Here is a 28000-nt window from a genome sequence, read left to right as displayed (position 1 = left end):
ATTATACCTTTTGTTATTCTAAAACAAGTATGATCGTATTCCAAGCTAATTTATTTATACGCTCAATACCTAAATTAGACATTATTGCATTCGTTATTCGAAAACAAAATAACTAAAATAAGTATTCCACGCTAGTTGATATATATGCTCAATACTTATAATACACATTATGCCTTTCGTTATTCTAAAACAAAATAACTATTATGGGTAACATTTAAATCCATGGCAAATCAAAACTTGTTTCGTCGAACAAACGAAAACTAAGCAAAACTGACCTGGCTCACGTCATATGGATCGCGAAAGATATTAGTCAACAGAATAGATCTTGATAGACTTTGTGCCACCCCAAATGTCAGAATATTGTCCGACCATACTATAGACCAGGAAGTGACCATGTTGTTGGATGAAATTCAAAAAATCTAATTCACCAAATCAATGCAGGATTGTTCAAAGAACAAGCATGCCAATTGTCATGTTGATGGAGCCTTAGGCTTTTTCAAAGAGCGTCAACCCAAGAAGAAGAACAAGTTGAGTAGCGGTTAGTGACCAGTTCCTAGTCCAACAAAACAACTATCATGTTTGGTCGAGTGGTCAAACCTGTGTGTGTGATGAGATAGTTATCCTTAGATTACTTGAAAGGGGGGTTGGATGGCTGAATGGTTAGCGTGCGCGCGCTGTATCATAAAGTCTGTCATTGAGTCGACTGGCGTGGTTTCGAATCCCCAGTTGTACGTGGCAAGGAGTAGGGTCGCCTGTCCAACCTCGTGGGTTTTCTCCGGGGCCTCCGGTTTCCTCCCACTGCTAAAGACCCCTATGCGCAAGCAAATTATGTAAATAAAATTAAACCATATGTTAGTCCCGAAAGGACCTAGTTTGTGTCGAGTGGACGTTAAACCCCATTTCTCTCTCTCTCTTAGATTACTGGAAGTGTCAGAATAGACTAAACAAAACTCTATAGTATATGAAAAATCAAAAATTTGCGCCAGGGATAACCCCTAGGGGAGATGGTTCAATTTTATTTCAATAATTGGCTTGTGCTTAGGGTTGTTTTAGCAGTGGGAGGAAACCGGAGACCTGGAGAAAACTCACGAGGTTAGACCGGCGACTCCACTCTCTGTCACGTACAAGCGAGGAATGATAGACCTTACGATGTAACGCACATGTGTTAACTATTTAACCACATAACCCCCGACCCAAGGAACAAGTTCAATTTTATTTCAATAATCCACTTGCGATGGCCTACACTAAATGACGCTTCTAGTGGTTTACCCAAAGTTCTGTGCAACTAACGCCAAAAAGTAGCCGTAACAGACCGTTTCATTGGCTAATCCCTCACATCATCCAGAACGCGGGTTATATAAAAACTCTTCCAGATCCTAGTGTAGTAAAGACAAGTAAAACGAAAGTTTGAACTATAAAAAACGAAACGATCTGTGTTTTAATCAGATATTTTTCAGTCACCTGTCCGTTTACTTACCTTTTTTGGTTCCATCAATTCCTGATATAATATCTATAACTGATATAACCTGTTTAGCTATAGGTGGCGGCACTGCTGCTGAATAAATGGAACTGTGGGAATGAAGGCGAAAATGGCGAATCAGAGCCTGCAACAAGAAACAAACTTTATCACCAATACCAAAAGTCGTACCTGACATTTCTAACTTTGTGAATTTGTCCTAGCACGATATATCGTTGAATCAATGTATCATGATTCACCTTGTCGCGATTCACATATTAAATTGCGAGCCTCTGAATCAATCTTTTATGATTCATTTTTTTTTTTTTTTTTAATTTTTATTTTGTCACTTCAGTAACTAATGCATCCCTCTTAATTAAATACCCTTAAATTGTTTAGGTCCTTATTTTGATCGATATGAATATCGTGATATAAAACAGTTTTATTTCTTTGACTTCGGCAGGACTAGAAACTCTCACCATAAAAATATCAATTATTCATTTATCTTGTTGGAAAAACAGTTACAAAGCGAATTTTGGCCAAGCTGCAGCACTATGCCCTACTCTTATATCGAATTCCAATTGCTAATGTGTACACCGGACCTTGGTTTTTCGTTCCATCCAAACGACTAGACAGCTGTCCTTGTCAGGCCCTCCATCCTGCGTCATTGACAAGGGGGGAACCACGCCGGAAAGTCTGGATGAACTTTCTCGACCAATGCAGGGATCGAACACCCTACCTCCAGGCTATATTATGTTTAGGATATCCGCGTTGCAAGATGGATCTTTTGACCACAGATGTTTTGGATAATGACAAAATATAGACCTACCTTACTACCTGCTAAGTATCCCCCAGCAGCTCCAAAACTTTTTGTAAACGTTCCCATCATAATATCAACTTCATTAGGATCGATACCAAAATAATCTGTAACACCTCGACCATGTGGACCAAGAGCTCCGATACTGTGAGCTTCATCTAAATATACGTAAGCTTTATACTTCTTCTTTAGTAGTAGAATTTCTGGTAGACGAACAATTGACCCTTCCATACTGGAATAATAACAATAATGAATATATTAATAAATACCATTTCCCCATCCACATAACTAATCACTCTCCTTAATATCACATCACTCTCCTTAATTTCTAAAATACTCTTATCAAAACTGGGAGAGTTTTTTTGAGGGGAGAGATTTTTTCAATTCGTAGATTGATGGTTTCAATTCCCCAGCTGTATGTGACAAGAAGTTAGGTCACCTGTTCAACCTCGTTGGTTTTCTCCAGGTCCTCCGATTTCCTCCCGTTTCTAAACACCCCTTCGCGCAAGCTAATTATTGAAATAAAAGTGAACCAAATATTAGTCCCGAAGTGACCTAGTTTATGTCGAGTGGATGTTAAATCCCCATTTTTCTATCTTTCTCTTTATGCAAATGAAATGCGGTTAAACGTCCTACTGTTCTACTCTGAATGGGCTAAGGAAGACGGGCATATGCCATGCAGAGTGCTATGGGGGGAAATTTTGTCCGGACAGCGGCGCTATGGCCTACTCTTATATCAAATTCCAACTGTCAAGGGATCTTTTACATGCATGCCAATGTGTACACACGACCTTGGTTTTTTGTCCCATCCAAACGACTATACATTGTCCATTGCCAGGCCCTCCACCATCCAAATGACTATACTTTGTCCCTTGCTAGGCCCTCCGTCCTACACCACTGACAAGGGGGAAGCACGTCAGAAAATTCTGAACTGATGAACTTTCTCGGCCATCATGGCAAGCTAACGCCCGACTGATCAAGCCACCGTGAGTGACTCCCTAACGCGATTGAACATGAGACTTCCTGAATAGTTAGCCAGGATCACTGAGGCTATGTCTAACAAAATAACAAAATGAAATGGGGTTTAACGTCCTACTGTTCTGCTCCTATGCTGGGCTAATGAAGACGGGCATACGCCATACAGTGTGCTATGAGGGAAATTTTGCCCGGGCAGCAGCACTATCGCCTACTCTTATATCGAATTCCAACTGCCATTTCAATGTACAGTAGAATCTGCATTAAGCAGCCACCCAAGGGAATTTTCACAACTGACCGCTTAACGGGAGTTGCCTCTTAATAAAATCTCGTTGCTTTTTGTGCCGACATAAATTAAATATTACGCTTGGATGCATTGGAAGCGGTAAATTTGGCCGTCGCTGAATCTTGTGCAGAACGAAAATTCTTTAGTCAAATCTCGAACATAACTTAACGGGAGTGACCTCATAATAAAATCTCGTTGCTTTTTGTGCCGACATAAATTAAATATTACGCTTGGATGCATTGGAAGCGGTAAATTTGGCCGTCGCTGAATCTTGCGCCGAACGAAAATTCTTTACTCAAATCTCGGACATAACTTAACGGGAGTGGCCTCTTAATAAAATCTTGTTGCTTTTTGTGCCGCCATAAATTAAATATTACGCATGGATGCATTGGAAGCGGTAAATTTGGCCGTCGCTGAATCTTGCGCCGAATGAAAATTCTTTACTCAAATCTCGGACATAACTTCTGCAAACTTGTCATTTTGTACCAACCTTCGATACTACTGTCTACCATTGTGATGCATTCGATAATATTTATCCATTTTTGTGAAGAAAATCGATGAATTCATTTTATTTTATCAAAAAAGCACATGAACAAAAAACATCGCTAATTTTATCACCTATTTACAGGGGGTGTAACTCTGTATGTAATGTTATAGGAGGCGCTAAGAGAGATACTAGATGATCGTGACAAAACTCGGTACTTTTATTATATTCAATCAGTATCAAATAATGTGTCGTTACGCGTGAAAACAATGATCAGGTTAGTCGTTAAATAAAACAAAAGATTAATTAACAGATAATCCCGGGTTGATTGTTATTTTTACATTTCTTTTTACCTGATCAGTGGGGGTCCAGTTAATTAACTACTACTCACGGGATTAGCGGGGGTGTTACAAAGAACGACAAGATGGTATCATTCAACAATGGCCGTTGAATGGGCGATGCTTTGTTGAATTTATTAGTAAAATAGTGACCGCTGGCCGCGTTAGAGGAGTGAACGTTGAATAAAGAGATGAAACAACAGAATTTCTACGGGGGGAATTTATCGTGACCGCTTACAAGGAGATGTTGCTGAATAGGAGTGGCTGCTCATACAGATTCTACTGTATATACGGGACCTCGGTTTTTCGTATCATCCGATGGACTAGACAGCTGTCACAAAAAAACAAAATAGTTTCTCACCTATAAACACCTTCAACTACTATCAATATTTTCTTCCATGGTCGATGATTTCGTGGACGACCCTCAATTAGTGCAGCTTTTAACTTTTTCTCCAGATCTACCATGTCTGAAATGAAATGAAATGAAACGAGATTTAACTTCCTACTGTTCTGCTCCAAACTGGGCTAATGAGAGAGAGAGAGATGGGTTTTAACGTCGAGAGAGAGAGAGAGAGAGAGAGAGAGAAATGGGGTTTAACGTCCACTTGACACAAACTAGGTCATTTCGGGACTAACATAAGGTTTAATTTTATTTCAATAATTCGCTTGCGCGTAGGGGTCTTTAGCAGTGGGAGGAAACCGGAGGACCCGGAGAAAACCCACGAGATTGGACAGGCGACCCTACTCCTCGTCACGTACAACCGGGGAATCGAAACCACGCCAGTTGACTCAATGACTGACTTTATGGTACAGCGCGCACGTGCTAACCATTCAGCCATCCAACCCCCCCTGGGCTAATGAAGACAGGCATACGTCGTACAGTGTACTATGAGGGAAATTTTGTCCAGACAGCGACAGTAAGGCCTACTCTTATATCAAATTTCAACTGTCAAGGGATCTTTTAGGTGCACACCAATGTGTACACGGAACCTTGGTTTTTCGTACCATCCGAACGACTAGACAGCTGTCCTTGTCAGGCCCTCTGTCCTGCATCACTAACAAGGGAACCAGGCCTTACCCACTTAACCACCGTGAACCCCTCTACCATATCTAATAGTAGATAATAATAATAAACACTATTATAACATAGTTATTTCTATCAATCTGAATAAAACACAGATCCTATTTCGTTTCGTTTTTTATAGTTCTAAATTTCTTTTTACTTGTCTTTACTACACTAGGATCTGGAAGAGTTGTTATATATAAGAGTGAGAAATTGGGTTTAACGTCCACTCGACACAAACTAGGTCATTTCTGGACTAACATATGGTTCAATTTTATTTCAATAATTCGCTTGCGTGTAGGGGTCTTTAGCAGTGGGAGAAACCGGAGAAAACCCACGAGGTTGGGCAGACGACCCAACACCTTGTCCTGTACAACCCAGGAATCGAAACTACGCCAGTTGACTCAATGACAGACCTTATAATACAGCGCGTACACGCTAACCATTCAGCCACCTAACCCACCAAGTTGTTATATAACCCGCATTCTAGTTGATGTGAGGGATTAGCCAATGAAACGATCTGTTGCAGCAAGTTTTTGGCGTGCGATGTACAGAACACGGGGCATTCTAAGAGAAACATCAATGCTAATCGCTTAATCAAATGTCTGATGTCATAAGGTCAAATACCGCACGTATGACCACTGACACGACCTAACACTACAACTGGTCAGATCTTCATGTAGTCGAGGCCATCAAAAGTATAAAAAAAATGAAACGCAATATTGGTAAAAAGATGTTCTCTTACAACCTGTGATGTTACATTTTCCTGAATGGAACATAATCCAATAACACACTATTTCACAAGTTGTTATCAAGCATATAATACAAATTTATCAAGCATATAATACAAATTTATCAAGCATATAACACAAATTTATCAAGCATATAACACAAATAAAATGTGTCGCAGTGAAATAAACCATTGTAATAATTATCCATAAACAGTGTGTTATTTGAATGTGTCATGGTTCAATTAAGTCTTTATATACGGCATTACACGCTGAAGCATCTTGATAAAAAAGTAAACTTACTATTATGTTTAAAAACTTACTATTATGTAGGGGAATAGAATAAAAAGTAAACTTACTATTATGTTTAAAAACTCTGATTGTAGAACCTGTTAATCTGGAACCAAGAACTAGCGATGCGTGATTTAATTCATCACTTAATAATAAACAACCCTGAAATACACAAAAACAAGCTTAAAGGCACTGAAAAATTAGATACAGAGATAAGATATTGGCTGGCAACCCCTTTATGCCAGCATTAATTTTCGTTGTTCTGCCGGACAATTCGACGCAGGGTTATTGTCATCCAAAAGAGAGAGAGAGAGAGAGGGAGAGTAGGTCATTTTGGGACTAACATATATATGGTTCAATTTTAATTTAATAATTCGCTTGCACGTAGGGGTCTTTAGCAGTGGGAGGAAACCAGTAGACCCGAAGAAAACACACGAGGTAGGACAAGCGACCCTACTCCTAATCACGTTCAACCGGGGAATCGAAACCACGACAGTTGATTCAATGACAAACCTTATGATACAATGCACATGCATTAACCATTTGGCCAACCACCCCCCCCCCCCTCCCACCCCCCTCTCCGTAAAGCAAGAGACAATAAAAATATTCAATAGCAATATGATTGGGTATGCATAATTATGGTAATGGGATTTAAAATAAAACACACAGAAAAAAATTATTATCATTCTAATATAAAAGATTTTTATTTTACCTTTCCAACTAAGCATGGCATATTCATGGAATTAGTTGCAAATCCCATAGGAAAAGTGATGGCATCTTCAACTCCCAAAAACTTGGCCACTTTTCTATCTAATTCTTGATGTACTGTTGTATAACCTAAATTAATAATGATAATAATCTGCTAGACAATTCCAATCACTGACTAACTCTAACACTCTAACTCACTATTGGCTTTCTTAGAGTCATATTACGGACAAAAGTTCATCCCGATTTTCCGGCGTGATTCCCCCTTGTCAGTGATGCAGGACGGAGGGCCTGACAAGGACAGCTGTCTAGTCATTCGGATGAGATGAAAAACCGAGGTCCCGTGTACACATTGGCGTGCACGTAAAAGATCCCTTGACAGTTGGAATTCGATATAAGAGTAGGCCGTAGTGCCGCTGTCCGGGCAAAATTTCCCTCATAGCACACTGTATGGCGTATGCCCGTCTTCATTAGCCCAGTTAGGAGCAAAACAGTAGGACGTTAAACCCCATTTCATTTCATTTCATTTCATATTACGGACATATATATATATATATATATATATATCATTATTAACCCGTTAAGTGCGTAGGTTGTTATATAACGTCCTGGACAACTGCCACTCACTGTGTGTAGGGCGTAATATAACGCGTTGGAGGTATTTTTCCCAAACTATTCTTAGAACATAGTTCGTCACTTGGGGGAATTTGTAATATAACGTCCTACACATGCTGCGATCGTGGGGGAATTCCCAAGGGATTCCCCCGTGATCGCAGCATGTGTAGGACTATATTACGTCCTGGACAACTGCCACAAACTGTGTTTAGGGCTTAATATAACGCCTTGGAGGTATTTTCCCCAACCTATTCTTAGAACATAGTACATAGTTCTTTGTCACTTCGTCAAAATAATTACACAATAGGGGGTAGTTAACGTTTTAAAAACGTCACGCTTAACGGGTTAATATGTTGTTTTTTCCACATATTATTCAAGTGTGTAATTTGAATGCAACTTAATTTCCAGCACGACTTGCTTTATAACCAGACTGTCTTAAGCTCGAGACCATTGAACAACTTAAAACACACTTGCACGTGCTTTGCAATGCAATACATCACGCAGGTCCAATATTTCAAATAGTATAAATAATGTACGCTTGGTACATTGCCCGTACCATTATTTGAAATAATGGTACACCAACATGAAAGGATGAGGTGACATCTCTATTTTAAATAGATTTATAATGGGCTTTATTCATTCATCAATACCACCTTCATATCCCTCTCTCCTTGCACACCCTAGATATCATGCTTCTCCGATCACCTGTGTATTCACAGCACACACCTAAACTAACATGCACTCACTGTCATTCTCTCACGCACAACTAGCAGACGACATGGTTAACAATAGGATTAGACAAAAATATAAGGAGAAGACATCTTGTAACTAATAGTAAGTGGAGGAGGACGGCACTACACACAAAACAAAAATCTACACGATAAACCTGCGGGCAAGACAGGATATAAACATTGAACCAAATAAACAAATATCAAATCAAGTGAATGGATCCGGGCGGCCAACCGTAGGCTTTAGACATGAGTATTTTAAAAGAATGTAAAATAAATGAAATCTACCTAATTCCTGCCGACTGTTACTGACAGATAACGACGTCTCTCTAACACACTGTTCTGCTGAATCTGCACAGGGTCCGCTTGTTTCAGAGAAACCCAAATAATTATATGAACCAAAGTTCATAACATGATATTTTTTTTCTGTCAGCCTGTAGAAAAAAACAAAAACTTTATTATAATACTCAAGTTCGGATTACAACTTTGCTGTTACATAAAAATAAACTGACTTCAAACATCGAAATAAATTCCTTTGCATGTCCAAATGAAAATGAAATGAGGTTCAACGACCTGTTTTGCTCCGAACTGGGCTAATGAATACAGTGGGCTATGAGGGAATTTTACCCAGACAGCGGCACTACGACCTACTCTTATATCGAATTCCAACTGTCAAGGGATCTTTTACGTGCACGCCAATGTGTACGCAGTACCTTTTTTGCGTATGCACGTCTTCATTAGCCAGGGAGCAGAACAGTACCACGTTAAACCCCCATTTCATTTCATGTAAGAATGTTGCATGTTAATAATTTAAGGGGCATTATGGGAGATTCAAGAGTTGACAGTTCTCGCTATAATAGTTAAAAAATAGATAACGTAAAGAGATTATGCTGGGATTCAAAACCATGCCAGTTGACTCAATAACAGGCCTTATGATACAGTGCGCACATGCTAACCATTCAGCCATCCCCCCCCCCCCCCGATCTGCAATATGATATTTTAATCTTACTCTAAACTCCAGTTATGATCATCTGATTTACATTCTAGCACATCTATATAAGCACCAGCTGAACTAGCAACAGGTCGATTCCAACAATCTCTAATTCTTCTGTAAACATTTCGTGTATAAAAACTCTCCCAACTTTGAAATAGTGGAACAAAACCCTGAAAAATATACAAAACTTACATATTAGATATTGAGAAAAACTGTTAAATACGAGGTGGAAGTACATGTAATCTGTAAACTTGAATAAATAAAAAAAAGAATATATTTAACCGTATACGACAAAGTATCTACTTCCGCTACTTTACCGTATATCGTTTCTGATTGGCCAATTTGTATGATGATGTCATACCTTATTCAAAATGGCGGAAAGTACAGATGTTCTGAAAATAGGATATAAATTTGAACCCTAACCCTAACCCATTTTTCTAATCCATCAAAATGGGAATTACAATAGTGTGTTCTTAATTTATTTTCAAATTTGGGGATTAATACTGATTTTTAAGATAGCTGTATACAGGGTTAAATTCATCTCATATACGTCAAATAATCCAGGAACTGACCCTTGATGACACCACTATATTCCAACCAATCAGAAATGATGTACGGTAAAATAGCGGAAGTAGATACTCGTAAATAAAAAGATAAAAAGAGAAAAAAAGAGAGGGTTTAATGTCCATTCAACACAAACTAGGTAATTTTGGGACTAACATGGTTCAAATTTATTTCAATATTTCGCTTAAGCATAGGTTTTTTTATAGCAGTAGGAGCAAATTGGAGGACCCACAGAAAACCCACGTGGTTGGACAGGCGACCCAACACCTTGTCACGTTCAATCGGGAAAATGAAACCATGCCAGTTGACTCAATGACATACCTTTGTTAATACACAGGCACGCATTAAACCACTAGAGCCCCCCACCCCATCCCTCCACATTGAACAAATAAATATCTAAAGGTGGTCAGCTAAGACTGAAACGTCGAAACATTACGATTAAAAACAAATGATATCAACATAGCGTCTGTTCTTCTTGACGTTAGCAGATCCTTTACTTCGCTCACAATTAGTTATTATCGTACTACAGATCAATAAATAGTGTGGACTTCTAAATGTAAATAGGTCGACTAATGGATCTACTTAAAGAAACCCAATAAAAGTTTACGAGGTAACTACATGTAGTTCATGAATACTGATGGGATGGAGTGAAATAAGGTTAACGGTCTACCTTCCTGCACCTACTGGGCTAATGAAGACAGGCATACTGGTACGTCATGCAGTGAGTGTGTTATGATGGAAATTTTTGTCTGGACAACAGCCAATTCTAATTTGGTTGATTTATGTTCTTGTCAATGTGTACAAAGGTTTTTAGGTTTTTTTTATCCTATGGGAATGACTAGAGACTTTTTCTTCCAATGTGTACAAAGGTTCTTAGGTTTTTTTATCCTATTGGAATGACTAGAGACTTTTTCTTCCATCTATGTTTATGTAATTATGTATGTATATACAGTATGTATGTATGTACAATGTATGTATGTATATATTTATAATGTGTACATGTATCTAAATCAGAGAGAGGGGTTACACATACATGTAGACACAGCCAAATTCAAATTCAAATTTAATGAATATATTTAAAAAAAAAAAAAAGTTACAAGAGATGAAGGGAACTATAGCATAAAGGGGCATTATGGGAGATTTAGATAAAGAGCTCATAGTTCTTGCTATAATAGTTAAAAAATATGGCTCCATCATCATGACTAAGGTTGGTACAATAATAAACAAAGTCTCAATTATCCATTACAAAATGTATTTACTAAGTATCGCAGGCTAGTGATGGTTAATCAATGTCTAATTAATAATTTATATAATATTTAGTTTAATACGGGACCTCTGCTTTTTTATTGCCAGACTATCCGTATAGCACCATATTGGCAAGAGGAACTTTCTCTGCCAGCATCAGGATCGAAACCAAACCACCCTTGTGAATGAATAGAACTATAGCTTGAACAAACATATTTTTTTTTGTTTGATGTGCATTATGATCAGGCTCAAGTAAATAGAAGATACTATATATTAATGTTTTAATGTTTGCTACCATTTTATCCAATTTCTTGATACAAGTATCTTTATTTCTTTAACGGATCAAACAATTAAATAATAATATAATCAATCATTGATAGATGAAGCTTTCTACTCAACAAAACATCAAAGGATCATTGTTTATCCAAATTGGAAAAATATCCTCCAAGTTACAGTCAATAATAAAATCAATACAGAGAGAGAGAGGAAGAGAGAGAGAGGGGGGTTTAATGTCCACTCACACAAACTAGGTCATTTTGGGACTAACACATCGTTCAATTATATTTCAATAATCCCTCGTTCTTGTCACGTACATCCTGGGAATCGAAACCCCGTCAGTTGACTCAATAACAGACCTTACGATACTGCACGCAAGATCTAACCATTCGGCCATCATACCCCCCTCTTACCCCCCCCACCCACCGGGCAAAAAGCTTCTAAAGCCAATCTCAATTAGTCATTTCATTATGGTACTAAACTTAAAACTGATTATTGACATTGGTGTTGGAATTTGATCCAGATTAGGCCCTGGCACTGTTTTCCAGGCAAAATTTTCCTCATAGCACACTGTATGGCGTATGCCAGTTTTCATTACCCAGTCAGAGTAGAAAAGTAGGGTGTTAAACTCCATTTATTTTCATTACTATACATGTGTACTTAAAACTGGTGATGCAATACCCTTTTCTCTAGAAGTAAAATCTGTTCATGTTTAATGCAAGCGACCCCTAACCCCTATATAAAGGCTTAGGCCACATCCATTTGAATGTTTGTTCTTTAAGAACATCTCTACAACAATTGGCTTCCTATTTTGTGTAGTAAAAGATAGCCAGGCAAGGTGTGGAAATACACCCACACAGTAGCTTTTTATCACAAAATAAACGATAGCGTAGACAGGCGACCCTACTCCTTGTCACGTACAACCAGGTAATCGAAACCACGCACGTTGACTCAATGACAGACCTTATGATACAATGCGCACATGCTAATCATTCGGCCATCCAAACTGCACCCCATTCCGTTTCACTGAGTAAAAGACAGCCAGACAAAGTGTCGAAATACACCCACGCATCGGACATGCCGAAGCACTTTCCCCCCCCCCCCCTTTACAAATTAGAGCTCATGTACATGTACAGTACTAAAAATGTTTCCTTAGAAAACAAGCCAATTGTGAGGCTGATGTCCCTAGCTTAAATGTATCTCTGCTTAGCCTAAGCAGAAAATGATCATCTTCGAACTCCATCAAGGCATTCACCTAATAACCACCTACACCAAGTTTGAAAATTTTAGAAGGAAAATTATTGTGTCCCAAAAAGTGTGACGAACAGACCGATGCAAAGACAGACCCATTTTAATAATCCTCTGCTTTCGTTGACAGATGGGGTCAATAAAGTCATCATTATCACTTTTATTATACAGAACTAAAAATTAAACATACATTATGCAAGAGCTAAATCTGCCTATTGCAGGTCTTTCTTTAGGCCTGAAATGTTTTCTAAATTATTAATTAGAAATTAATTAACTTATCCAGGCCATAATCAACCCTTGATGGCATCGGATTTCTCGATATTAAATAGATTAGAACAGTTCAGCCATATTTTGATTTAAGCTAAAAATGGAGGAGTGAGACTTAGCTTCGAACAGCCAGTACAATTGAAAATATTGCACACGTCTTGTCAAACCTTCAAAGGCTAATATATCCGATCGCAACAGAAGAATTTGAATTAAAATTTCAAATTATTCATTTTACATTATTTATTTTCGAACTATTATAGCAAGAATGGCTAGCTCTTTATCTAAATCTTACATAATGTATCTTTAACAAGGTTAATTAGGAATACCCACGTGTTTGTGATGAGTGTTGGATTGAGGCACACAAACAATATTTAAACTAAAAATTAAATCTGTTTGGCCTTAGTTACTCTGCCTTTCATAAGATCATTCATAAGATATTCCATTAAAGTGTTTACTGAAGCATGACATAATAATATAGCCATTTATACTTTATCATTCAATCTCCTAGCTAGTAGCCCATAGACACAAATTTGACACAGTATGCAGGGTGAAAGCGATTGAGAATTTAAAGTTTTCTTTTGACCTATTTTCAAATGAACTTTAAATTTAATATTTAATATTTATCAGTACAATGTATATACCAGTACCCTAATCAGTGTTTATCACATTGCATATCATTAGCATATATACATATACCATATATGTTGTCAAGTTTTAAAATATCAATGAGACATTTATAACTCCATGGATTTTACTTCACACACAAGCTGATCTATATTTTTTTTTTTTTTTTTTATACTTTCGATGGCCTGCTGTACATGCAGATCTGACAAGTAAGAGTAGGAGTTCACCTCAGGGGTCAAACGAGCGGCTTTTGGCCCTATGACATTAATTAATCAATCAGCGTTGACGTCTCTAGTGATTTACCTACAATTCCGTGCATCAAAAGGCCAAGAATTCGTCGCAACAGACCGTTTCATTGGCTAATCCCTCACATAATCCAGAGCACGTCAATGATAACAACTCTTCCAGATTATAGTGTAGTAAAGACAAGTAAAACGAAATTTTGAACTATATAAAAATGAAACGAAATAGGATCTGTGTTTTAATTAGATTACTTCACACACTTTAAGGGGGGTTAGCACGTGCGCGCTGTATCATTAAGTCTGTCATTGAGTCAACTAAGTCTGTCATTGAGTCAACTGGCGTGGTTTCGAATCCCCGGTTGTACGTGACAAGAAGTAGGGTCGCCTGTCCAACCTCGTGGGTTTTCTCCGGGTCCTCCGGTTTCCTCCCACTGGTGAAGACCCCTACGCGCAAGCGAATTATTGAAATAAAATTAAACCATATGTTAGTCCCGAAATGACCTAGTTTGTGTCGAGTGGATGTTAAACCCCATCTCTCTCTCTCTGTCTCTCTCTCTCTTGGGTAAGGTTTTCGTTGTTCACCCGAGTCGACACCAGACCGTTCGCGTTTTGAATCGAGTTGGTCACATGACTGACTCGAGTCGCATCACGTGACTAACCCGTTTACTCCGTTGAGCGGAGAGTAAAAGGGTTTGTCACGTGACAAAATGGCGTCCTATACGCAAAAAAGCCTGTCTCTCGATCACATACTGACGGTCGTAACTGTTTTGATGTCATGTGACTACTCGGATCGTTCGGGATGTTTCACCCGGGTAAACTCGGCAATGGAGTCGACTCGAGTGACGCGAGTAAACAACGAAAACCTTACCACACACTTCAAGAGGATTAGGGGAAAGATAACGCTTTCTCTCAAATTAATACCGGTATTAAAGGCTCAATACCACTCTTGTTGTAACTGAATAATATGTCCCAATCTTTATTCTGGTCAACAAATTGTACTATTTTACAATATTCCAATTAATTGATGATACAAATTTCATCTTAACACACCTTATTTAAAAATTTTGAAAAATTCAACATAATGGTTTGAAACGTCTAACGTAAACCTTTTCTAATGAAACTTCGATTTAAAAATATTTTCGAACCCTCTGGACAAGTAAAATAGGATTTAATGGATAATTTACACAACAGGTAGGACACTTAAACATCTAGTACTTAGAATAAGGCTATTATTTATTTTCTGGAGCTTTCAAGCCAGCAAGAGTGTTATTGTCCCTTTAAGCACATGGCTGTAACTCTTGAAATTTTGATGATTAAATCCTTGGACTTTGTATACATTATGTAAACCAAGACACACATTTCACAGAGAGAGAGAGAAATGAAATGAAATGGAGTTTAACGTCCTACTGTTCTGCTCCTAACCTGGGCTAATGAAGACGGGCATACGTCATACAGTGTGCTATAAGGGAAATTTTGCCCGGGAAGCGGGGCTACGGCCTACTCTTATATCCAATTCTAGCTGCCAAGGGATCTTTTACGTGCACGCCAATGTGTACACGGAGAGAGAGAGAGAGAGAGAGAGAGAAAGAAGGAGAGTTTAACTTCCGCTGGACACAAACCAGATCATTTTATTTCTATAATTTGCCGGCTATGGCTGGGTGTCTTCAGCAGTGGGAGGAAACCGAAGGACCTGAAGAAAGCTCAAAAATGAAATGAAATGGGGTTTAACATCCTACTGTTTTGCTCCGAACTGGGCTAATGAAGACGGGCATACGCCATACAGTGTGCTATGAGGAAAATTTTGCCTGGAAAACAATACTAGGGCCTAATCTGTTCTGCTCCGACTGGGCTAATGAAGACGAGCATATGGCATACAGCATTGTCTATGGCCTACTCTTGTAATGAATTCCAACTGCCAAGGGATCTTTTACGTGCATGCCAATGAATACACAGTACCTCAGTTTTTCGTACCATCTGAATGACTAGACAGCTGTCCCTGTCAGGCCCTCCGTCCTGTATCACTGACAAGGGGGAAGCAAGTCGGAAAATCCTGAATACGAGATATCCTTTCTACGTCAATGCAGGAATCGAATATGAGACATCCAGCGTCTTACCCACTTAGTCACCGTGGCTCCCCAAAGAAAGCCAAAGAGAGAGAGAGAGAGAGAGATGGGGTTTAACGTCCACTTGACACAAACTAGGTCATTTCGGGACTAACATATGGTTTTATTTTTATTTCAATAATTCGCTTGCGCGTAGGGGTCTTTAGCAGTGGGAGAAAACCGAAGGACCCGGAGAAAACCCACGAGGTTGGACAGGCGACCCTACTCCTTGTCACGTACAACTGGGGAATCGAAACCCCGCCAGCTGACTCAATGACAGACCGTATGATACAGCGCGCGTGTGCTAACCATTCGGCCATCCAACCCCCCGAACGCCAAAGAGGTTAGAAAATGGAAGTGTTGGATTGAAACCACGCCATTTGATTCTATGACATACCTTGATCCCCCTACCCCCCCACTGTAATAAACAGTAATTGTATTTCATAGAAACGTGGGGATCACGTGGCTAAGACGCTGGCTCGCTAGCCTGGAGGTCGGGTGTTCGATCCCTGCACTGGCCGTGAACGTTCATTCAGATTTTCCGGCGTGGTTTCCCCTTGTTAGTGATGCAGGATGGAGGGCCTGACATGGACAGCTGTCTAGTTGTTCAGATGGGACGAAAAACTGAGGTCCCGTGTACACATTGGCGTGCACGTAAAAGATCCCTTGGCAGTTAGAATTCGATATAAGAGTAGGCTGTAGCGCCGCTGCCCGGGCAAATTTCCCTCATAGCACACTGTGTGGCGTATGCCCGTCTTCATTAGCCCAGTTTAGGAGCAGAACAGTAGGACGTTAAACACCATTTCATTTCATAGAAACGTGTCCTGTATATAACGTCAAGTTTATCATTGACCACTGTACATAATAAATATAATGTTATCTTTGTTATGTTGACAAATGTTTTGTTGTTTTAATCTTATCAGACCAGTAGAATAATATACATTTATTATCATATGGTGTGACACACTGGTGAATGTACCAGGATATTTGAGTATAACAAGTCCCTAGATACCAAGTGTGATAAACACAGCCTACAACTACACTATTCGATTTATCCTTTATATCGCTAGGATACATATAATACTCACATGTAAGTGTTCAAACTTGTCCCACAGGATACAGATGTTTTTACCTATCAGAAATCCTCAAGTACAGAACACAGCCTATCATAAATTCTAAAGTACAGAACACAGCCTATTTCCGAGAGAGAGAGAGATTTAGTGGTGAAAAGAAAACCCATGCAATTAGACAGAGAGAGGGAGAGAGGGTTTAATATCCATTCGAAACAAACTGGGTCATTTTGGGACTAACATATGGTACAATCTTATTTCAATAATTTGATTGCGCATAGGGGTCTTTAGCAGTGGGAGGAAACCGGAGAACCCGGAGAGAAGCCATGAGGTTGGACAGGCGACCCTACTCCTTGTCACATACAACAGGGGAATCGAAACCACGTCAGTTGACTTAAAGGACAATATTTGTCACTTCCGACTCAGGAAAACTGTATTACTCATCCATCGTAGCAATGATCTCTGTGTTAAAATTATATTTGGAATGTGTTTAACCAGCTTTAACACATATGTGATAATGACTGGCACCAATATTGTCCTTTAACGACAGACCTTATGATACAATGCACATACACTAACCATTCGGCCATCCAACCCTCCTTGTTGGTGTGGATTAAAGATACATTATGTAAGATTTAGATAAAGAGCTGACAGTTATCGCTATAATAGTTCGAAAATAGATAATGAAAAATGAATATATTGAAGATTTCATTCAAATGACTTTATTCTGAGCGAAGTTATCGCTGTCTGAACATGTAGCATAGATCGTGAATTATTGTAGCAATGGTAGTTGACAACTGATTAAAGTCTCGATTATCCATTTTATTGTTAAATTTTTAAATCTTGCAAGTGTTCAAATCCGTTGAAATCTTGGCCATCCGATAGGCTAGTGAGTATATTATAGGCTTTTCACCTGAATAAATGTCCTACATGTAATAATAGTTTATGTAACATTTGAGGCCAAAAGAAAGACCAGCAATAGACAGATTTAGCTCTTAGTATTACTCTTACAGGATGCATCTAGATGCGGTGGAATATCAATCAGATTAAAATACAGACCAATATTTCGTTTCGTTTTTTTATACATGTACTTTTGGTTTTGATGGCCAACACTACATGAAGATCTGACCAGTTGTAATGGAAGGTGGAATCAGGATCAGAGCGGCTTTTGACCCTATGACATCAGATATTTGATTAACCAATCAGCGGTGATGTTTCCAGTGGGTTACACACAGTTCTGTGCACCTCATGCCAAAAGCTCACTTTAACAGACCGTTTCATTGCCTAATCCCTCATATCATCTACAACTTGGGTTATACAACAACTCTTCCAGATCCTAGTGTAGTAAAGACAAGTAAAACCAAATTTTGAACTATAAAAAATGAAACCAAATAGGATCTGTGTTTTAATCAGATTGGTGAAAAATTAGAATATCCGTTAAAATTCACAACTGGGATCGTCAGCTTAAAGCAGTGGAAAAAAAACATCACAATCAATTGTCCATACAACCTTTTTCTACAGCGAAAATGGATTTTTGTCAAGTAGAATTGTACTGTATGCATAGAAATCAAATCTAACACAAACAAAATAAATCCATTGACGACAATACTCTGATTGTTTACCTAAGCATCCCGGACCTACATGTATACACACACATACATACAATAGATTTCTGTTTAGATTCAATGTTTCCCATTATCTTTAATATTCCAACGAAACAGTGATGATGATGGCGAGAGAAATGAAATGAAATGGAGTTTAACGTCCTACTGTTCTGCTCCTAACCTGGACTAATGAAGACGGGCATACGCCATACAGTGTGCTATGAGGGAAATTTTGCCCGGACAGCGGCACTACGGCCTACTCTTATATCGAATTCCATCTGCCAAGGGATCTTTTACGTGCACGCCAATGTGTACACGGGACCTCGGTTTTTCGTCCCATCTGAATGACTAGACAGCTTTCCTTGTCAGCCCCTCCGTCCTGCTTCACTGACAAGGGAGAACCACGTCGGAAAATCTGGATTGATGGCGAGAGAATTGGCCACTTGTATTGTGGGCACTACCAGTATATCTTTGTGTTGTCTGGACGTCTATGTTGAACAAGCGGTGGCGCCTAGAGAAATGGCAGACAATGAAATGTCACGTCCAGAAATTCCGACTTTTGACTTATCGTATCCTAACTACACCTAGATCTGGAAGAGTTTTTAAATATCTTGCATTCTGGTTGATGTGAAGTAATAGCCAATGAAATGTTGTGTTGGGTCGAGTTCATGCCGTCTGGCATGCGGAACTATGGGTAGACATTTGCAGCGGTAGAAAACAAATCAAAATTTGTTAATCAAAAATCATGATGTCGTACATGTAGGTCAAAGACCACTAGTATGACCCCTGACGTGACCTCCAACAACAGATTTTCATGTAGAAGAGGCCATCGAAAGTATAAAAAAAAACGAAACGAGATATAGATCTGTATTTTAATCAGATTGGATGCTACACTGCACCCGCTATAGCCTATCCCTTTTAGCTGTGACCCTTTCACCGACACAAACTGACTTCTGCCTTACTTGCATAGAGAAATGAGTTTAAAGTCAACTTGATACAAACTAGGTAAATTTGGAACTAAAATATAGTATTGCATTTTTTTTTCATTAATTTGAGTGCGTGTAGGGGGTCTTTAGAAGTTGGGGGGAAACTGTAGGACCCGAAATCCCCCCCAACACCAACAAGAGTTGACAGATTTCTTTCTGATTTCATTTACTGTCAGTACATCACCAGTTATCACTTTCAGTCTATATTTTCAAGGCCATAAGAAATTTCTAGCTTTTCAGGATTAACTATGTACAAGTACTTAACACTTAGTGGACAACCTAATCAATCTTCTGTGAACACATTTTTAAAATTCTATACTGGACTTCTAGCACAGTACTCCCTACAGTTCTTCATTAGTCATCCATGAAATACAACCTTCCTAAGATTATGTTAGATTATTAGATAGCTGGAGGGATTTGACCTCGGTGAAGCAAGCCTCATATACAATTTGAGACTAGCTCTCTCAGATGGCCAATATTAAAAAATGTTAAAGTTTTTGTAAATTTCTTTACTGAGAAGTGTATTGTCAGGCACATGATATGATTATTTCTTTGATGTTTCTCAATTCAGTCATATTTGTTGCAATTCATATTTGCTGTAGTCATATTTGTTGCAGTCATATTTTTGTTGTCATACATGTATGTGTTGCAGTCATATTTTTGTTGTCATATGTGTTGCAGTCATATTTTTGTTGTCATATGTGTTGCAGTAATATTTGTTGAACTAGTTGCAGTCATATTTTCCAGCCTTGACTGACAGTGAAATGAACAAGCTTCAGAGCCTAGCTACCAGTCAGTCAATTTAAACACAATCACATGATTTATTTAACTGCAACACACAAATACATAGGGGATGGGGAGAGAGAGAGAGAGAGAGAGAGAGAGAGATCCACTCGCCACAAAATAGGTTATTTTGGGAATAACACATGGTTCAATTTTATTTCAATAATTCGCTTGGACGTAGGGTTCTTCAGCAGTGGAAGGAAAGTGGTGATTCCAGAGACAAGCCATTGGGTCGGGCAAACGTCTCTACTCCTTGTCACCTACATGTACAAGAGTGGGGTCCATGAAAACAGACCAACGTAGAATAATAAGTAAATTTATTTACCTCTATTTTAGGTTCTGTGTGCCCCTTGTTCTGCTCTATGGAATAAAATCGTAAATATTCTCTGATATGACCAACTAGAACTAGTATACCATAACACATCACAGTTAAAATGGCTGTAAGTAGCGGGGTTTCTTCAAATGATTCATAAAAATTATCTTTCCAATTTTTCTGAAAAATATAAATATCGGCAATTAAACATACATTATGCAAGAGCTAAATCTGTATATCGCAGGTCTTTCTTTAGGCCTGAAATGTTATCTAAACTATTAATTAGACATTTATTAACATGAAAAGACCTTAATCAACTCTCGATGCCATCTTATGTGTCGGATTTTCACTGGATTTGAATCCTAAAATTGAATAATCGAGATTATGTTTTTTATTGTACCCACTTCAGTATTGATGATCGAGGCTAGGTCTAAAATTCAATTGTTAATATCTCGGTTCAAAGTGAAGCAATTTGACTGAAATTTAGTTTTTAACTATTATTTATAGTGAGAACTGCCAGCTCTTTATCTAATCCCCCATATTGCCCCTTTAATATTTATACAATAACAAATGAAATGGCATTTAAATAAAATCCTACTCTGTGAAGCATACTTATTGTTTTCGACTAAAATCATCGATTTGGGAATTGAAATGTCAGTCAATAGGCATAGTGTCTGTTCTCAAGACAGCACAATTTTAGTATGTGTACAATTTAGACCTCAAGCCCCAGATTGGTATATGACTAAAACAACAGACTTGGAAGGAAGAACTATATTATGATATTATGTGCGGTTTCATGGTTGCGTGCACAACATATTGATAGTGTGTTTCATCAATATATTATGTATAGTTTAATGGTCGAGAGCGAGACATTAAGTAATATATTGTAACAAGAGGGATGTAATACAATATACATGTATTACACAATGTCGTTAGCTCGAGACCATTAAACAACTTAAAATACAGATACTCTGCACATGCTTTTGCAATGAAATGCGTCACGCGGGTTCAGTATTTCACTAGTATAAATAATGCACGATTGGCAATTTGCCTGTACCATTATTATTTGAAATAATGATTCGCCAGCATCAAAGGATGACGTCACATCTGTATTTTAAACATGGATAGTACACAATGTCATGACAGATCATTAAACAATTTAAAATACAGATAAACACTATCTCACACATGTATTTCAATAAAATCTTCACATTTCATCCAGTATAAATAATGTAGGATTGGTGGGATTCAAATAATGGTAGGCCAACATCAAAGGATGACGTCATATCTGTATTGTCTTAATATAGCATGACAATAATATAAACCTAAAACTTACAGGTAAGTTGTTGGATTATTTACATGTACCTGTACCTGTACCTGAATAATTTGTCTTAACGTGTCTTGTGACAACATAACATACAATATTAATTAGATATGTCAGACAGACAGCTTAAAGTGGGAAGTCAAATTCCTGACCCTAATTTGAAAGATAAATCCCACCACAGCCCAACCGAGAGAGAAAGAGGAAAGAGAGACAGACAGACACACACACAAAACACACACAAGGTCATTTCGGGACTAACATTGTTCAATTTCATTTCAATAATTCGCTTGTGCTAGGGATCTCTAGCAGTGGAAGGAAACCGGGTAAAATCCACGAGTAGGGTCGCCTGTACAACCTCGTGGGTTTTCTACAGGTCCTCCGGTTTCCTCCCACTGCTAAAGACCCCTACGCGCAAGCGAATTATTGAAATAAAATTGAACCATATGTTAGTCCCGAAATGACCTAGTTTGTGTCGAGTGGACGCTAAACCCCATTTCGCTCCCTTTACTTAATCTTATCTAATGCCACTTTAACAAGTAATTGTTTCTCTATGACTATGACTGCACGAGTCGAGGAAAAAATCTGTACAGGAAAAAATATTGTTTGTTATTCAGTTATAGTTTGTGTGGTTTACGCGTATGTCGAGGAAATAATGTAACATATGTTATTCATTTGTTGTCGTTATCAATGTTGTGAGGTCTGATAATATAGATGTAGATTTTGCACATGTGCTTTAAGCCAATCAGATTAAAACACAGATCCTATTTCGTTTCGTTTTTATAGTTCAAAATTTCGTTTTACTTGTCTTTACTACACTAGGATCTGGAAGAATTGTTATCACTGACCTGTTCTGAATGGTGTGAGGAATTAGCCAATGAAACATTCTGTTATGGCGTTTATGTTTTGCACGGAACTGTGGATAATCCACTAGTAACATCAATGCTGATTGGTTAATCAAATGTCTGAGCCATAGGGTCAAAAGCCGCTCGTATGACCTCTGACGCGACCTATCGCTACAACCGGTCAGATCTTCATGTAGTGTAGGCATCGAAAGTATAAAAAAACCGAAATGAAATATAGATCTGGGGACCTGTTTCACGAAACAGGGCACTGTATGTTAATCAGATTGTTCTTTTTAAGCGGCATTTACACGATACAATTATAACCAGTCATTGCTTTTAAGGCGAGCGAACATTCTCAAGTGCCTGCTGATCACCTGAATGCCGACTGACGGGAAGCTTTCCTCCTCCCTACTCTTAAAATTGAAAATCGCTCTTCTTTACAGTCATGGGGGGGGGGGGGGGGGTGTATTATCATTTATCAAAACTAGAAGAGCTTTTTTAGGGGAGCGATTTCTTTCAATTTCAGCTCTCTTCTAAAAATCAAACATCGACGACTGATACAACCAATCCACACAACCGTTGGATGCAATATATTGGATGGCTGTTCACACAATACAATGGTTCTATTTATTCCTGGGGATCACGGTGGCTAAGTGGGTAAGGCGCTGGCTCGCTAGCCTGTAGGTCGAGTGTTCGATCCCTGCATTGGTCGAGAAAGTTCATCCAGATTTTCTGGCGTGGTTCTCCCCACACTGATCCGCAGTGAATATTCGCTTGGCCGCTACAATCACTGATAAGGATGACATCGATGCGACTTAATGACTACAAAATATTAACTTTTTTCTTTCGACAAATTAAATTCTGAAACATATTTTTTAGTATTAGAAAAATAAATAAAGGTGTTTGAAGTATATCTTGATAAAAAATATTCCATATTTAGCGTAAATAGGTACAGAAAATAGTATGCGGAGGCATAAAATGGGTAAAACGATATAATTTTGCCCGTACCAGTTCATATTACTACGTTCGATGTAAACAACGCACGTGTGACCATCAATTTGACGTTTTTTTCTGTTTGTTTACTCTGAATTCTTTCAGAAGTACATTTTTTACTGCCTAATCTGATTGACCGGCCCGTGTTTGTTTTAAAACAACAAAAACAAGCCACAGAAGTAATCTTTTTTGGCGTTATCGATGCAATCTTGCTTTGTTGGTAAACATTGTGATGTGACGTCACCCTTAGAACTACAGCGGTCTGACCTTTTAAAAGTCAGTCATCTTGGACAGAGATAAAAGACGGATGTCGCATTAGGTCTGTAAAACAGATTGGGTTCTCCCTTGTCAGTGATGCAGGACGGAGAGCCTAACAAGGACAACTGTCTAGTCGTTGGAATTCGATATAAAAGTAGGACGTAGTGCCGCTGTCGGGGCAAAATTTCCCTCGTAGCACACTGTATGGCGTATGCCCGTCTTCATAAGCCCAGTTCGGACGTTAAACCCCATTTCATTTCATTTTGATTTGTTTTTTCTTAGTAACTGACTAAAATGGCAGCAATAGACCTCAAGGCAACACTTCTCATCCCCGTCTTCGTGTATTTTTGATACTGCGGGTTCTTACGTCCTATACAGGGTTATTAATACTAATTCAGTCGCGGATAGGTTTAGATCCATTTTAGAGGATGTTGAAGTACTTGAAGCCAAAGAAGAAGACATTATTAATAATGATGATCGAGGGTAGCCTAAAATTCAAAAGCTAATATCTCGGTTCGGAGAGGAACAATTTGCCTGGAATTTTCAGCATATTCTATTTACCTTATCTATTTTTTAACTATTATAGCGAGAACCGTCAACTCTTTATCTAATCTCCATAATGCCCCTTAAATTATTAACATGCAACGACGATACTTTCGTCTTTATCAAGAGGGGATGGCCGAATGGTTAGCATGTGCGCGTTGTATCATAAGGTCTGTCATTGAGTCAACTGGCATGGTTTTGATTCCCCAGTTGTACGCGACAAGCAGTAGTGTCACCTGTCCAACCTCGTGTGTTTTCTCCGGTCTCCTACCATTGCTAAAGACCCATACGCGCAAGCAAATTATTGAAATAAAAATGAACCATATGTTAGTCCCGAAATGACCTAGTTTGTGTCGAGTGGATGTTAAACCCTCTCTCTCTCTCTCGTCATATCAAGCTAATGATAACATCCTGTACAGGTAAAACACTATAAAATCTTCAGCTTTTTACCTGTAAATGTACAGTATGTTATCATTTGCATGATAAAGAAATATCGTCCAAATGCTGCATGTTAATAAACCAGTAATTGTTATTCCATAAATAGTTTTTAGTGCGAAGATTGTAAGTATTATAAAAACGAGGTATGGTCTCAATATAAATTACAATGTCATGATATAACACATACATGTAAATCGCCAGGCAACATACGCCTGATAGTTGGTTTGGTATCTAGATGGTGTTATCAACAACAACATGTGTACTGTGAATTGTTTTGTACTGTAGTCAATGACAATAACTGTGATCATCTCATTAATATTATATTCAGGTATTCGTTATACCGATATACACAGAGGGAGAGAGAAAGAGAGAAATGGGGTTTAACGTCCACTTGACACAAACTAGGTTATTTCGGGACTAACATATGGTTCTAATTTTATTTACATAATTCGCTTGCGCGTAGGGTCTTTAGCAGTGGGAGGAAACCGGAGGACCCAGAGAAAACCCACGAGGTTGGACAGGCCACCCTACTCCTTGCCACGTACAACCGGGGATTCGACACCACGACAGTCGACTCAGTGACAGACTTTATGATACGGCGCGCGCACGCTAACCATTCAGCCATCCAATCCCCCATACACAGAGGAAGAATGGGGTTTAACATCCACTGAACACAAACTAGGTAATTATTTCAGGGCTAATAATATACTACTACTAGGGTGTATTTTCATTTATGCATGGGTCTTTTGAAGTGGAGAGAAAGAGAGAGAGAGAGAGAGAGAGAGAGAGAGAGAGAGAGAGATGGGGTTTAACAGCCACTCGACACAGACCAGGTCATTTCGAACTAACATGGTTCAATTTGTAATTCAATAATTCGCTTGCGCATAGGGGTCTTTAGCAGTGGGAGGAAACCAGATGACCCGGAGGAAACCCACAAGGTTGTACAGGTGAGCCTTCCAGGGTTTAATTTTTATTTCTATAATGCGCTTGCGCGTAGGGGTCTTTAGCAGTGGGAGGAAACCAGAGGACCCGGAGAAAACCCACAAGGTTGTACAGGCAAGCCTTCCGAGGAATCGAAACCACGGCCAGTTAAATTGACTCAATGACAGACCTTATGATATAATTATAACCGGCACACACTAACCATTTCTTCCCCCCCCACCCCCGCTTGGTGTACAAAATCTAGTTTTAGATTAATGGTTGCAATATAACAGGTTCAACCACAGGTAGTACTACAATCTACCTTTGACACCTGTCTGTAGCACCTGTTGACTTCAACTCAAATTAATGCCAATGGTCAACAATGTGTGCGTTTAATTTTTTAATTGCAGTGTTCTGATTTTTGGGGGTGTATGATTTTTGAATTTGGAAATTAGGGCGCATATTATCTGTACCTACATGAAATGTAGGTACAGATATTTGGCAAAGGTTTTAAATTAAAATTTAATCTGACAATCAACTATAATAGCACGCCAGTAGGAAATCTAAATATTCAATTTCGTATGAAAAAAAAAATATATATATATATAGACTAGTCATAATCATGTTACTACAAATGACACTGGGGGTCAGTGTGACTTGTGACTAAAAATAGAAATTATTCCAGAAAACACCAGCAGAATCTATTCAGTCAGCAAAGTGAGTTAGTGACTGCAGACTCGGTACTTTCACCGACTCGTTCGGTTCTTGAGAATGTCAATAGTAAAGTCTACATACCTTCGATTTATAACTGCTTGATCCATTTCGACCGTTCACTCGTCCATTTCCATCTGGTTTTACGCCGTTTTTCTCTTCCTGTAAGTTATGTTTATTCCCTGACATAATTTCCACTGTTTTCGATGCCTTCACTGTTGCCATTTTACTGCGTGCGTTCGTTTAGATTTTTCGGTATTTTATCCGCCCTAAAATAGAAATCTAAGATGGTCGCCTGACTAATGAACCAGTCACTACATTACTGATAACAACATTCAAATATTACTAAGGTCGCTATTTTCAGTTCAAGGATTGTGAGGTTAAACCTCAGTGGAAAAATAAAGTTACTTTTCCTGTACGTTACTCGTTTGGTAAAATCCGAAGATCCAAATATTTATACTCTCAAAAATAGATATTAATCCAGCGATCGAACAGCTTAGAACTCGCGTGAACAGTTACGATGCCTGTGATTGGATCCGGTATCTGCAACTAACCAATGACATATAGTATTCTAAATTTTTACTACCCGCGTCTCGGTCATTTGGACTCAAAAACAAAAGGACCTCAACTCAAGGAGTGGTCCAGAGATAATGCGGAGAGGGGAGCGGTAGATAAAATATCAACATTTCCACAACAAATAATCAAGAAATAAAGTAACAAATGCACTTAAATTAGGAGATTTTTTTAAATGTTATATAATTATACATAAAAAGAATTCCTCATTCTATTTCTATAAATTGCTTTAAAGCTACAATTTCATATTTTTAAGTTATATTTTTAAAATTTATTAAAATAAAGCCTTAAAATAGATGGTATCCATAAACAGTCCTACTTTGTTAAAGAATAATCCTATTAATCCTATAATTCACTATTGCCAGCTGAGAAATTAGCAAAAATATCATTTTCAGCTTCAAATGCTATTCCATGGATCAGGTAATAGGAAAACAAGGGAGGTAATTGTGTTATTATTTCATGTGTCAATGATTTTTAAGGGTGGGAAATAATGCCCATGGTCGTATAATAGTGAGATGATAACCTATTGAGCAAAAGACATAGAAATAATTATGTTTTGACTTTCTTAGAAAATATGAAATTCTCGCTTTAAA

General features: G+C 38.4%; 1 protein-coding gene across 1 annotated transcript; it reads right to left on the bottom strand.

The window, feature by feature from the left end:
- Positions 1–13: 13 nt before the first annotated feature.
- Positions 14–27403, bottom strand: LOC126821638 (serine palmitoyltransferase 2). Its single transcript, XM_056100889.1, has 10 exons — positions 26919–27403; positions 20817–20984; positions 9496–9650; positions 8775–8920; positions 7151–7275; positions 6507–6600; positions 4718–4823; positions 2286–2505; positions 1478–1604; positions 14–69 (listed from the first exon to the last, which is right to left on the bottom strand). The coding sequence occupies exons 1-10, from the start codon at positions 27057–27059 to the stop codon at positions 14–16; spliced, it is 1338 nt and encodes a 445-aa protein (XP_055956864.1). The 5' UTR covers positions 27060–27403.
- Positions 27404–28000: the final 597 nt, after the last annotated feature.

The sequence above is a fragment of the Patella vulgata genome, chromosome 5 (assembly GCF_932274485.2).
Source record: "Patella vulgata chromosome 5, xgPatVulg1.2, whole genome shotgun sequence".
In the NCBI taxonomy this organism is placed as follows: Eukaryota; Metazoa; Mollusca; class Gastropoda; family Patellidae; genus Patella; species Patella vulgata.
This window is presented reverse-complemented; position numbering and strand designations above follow the sequence as displayed.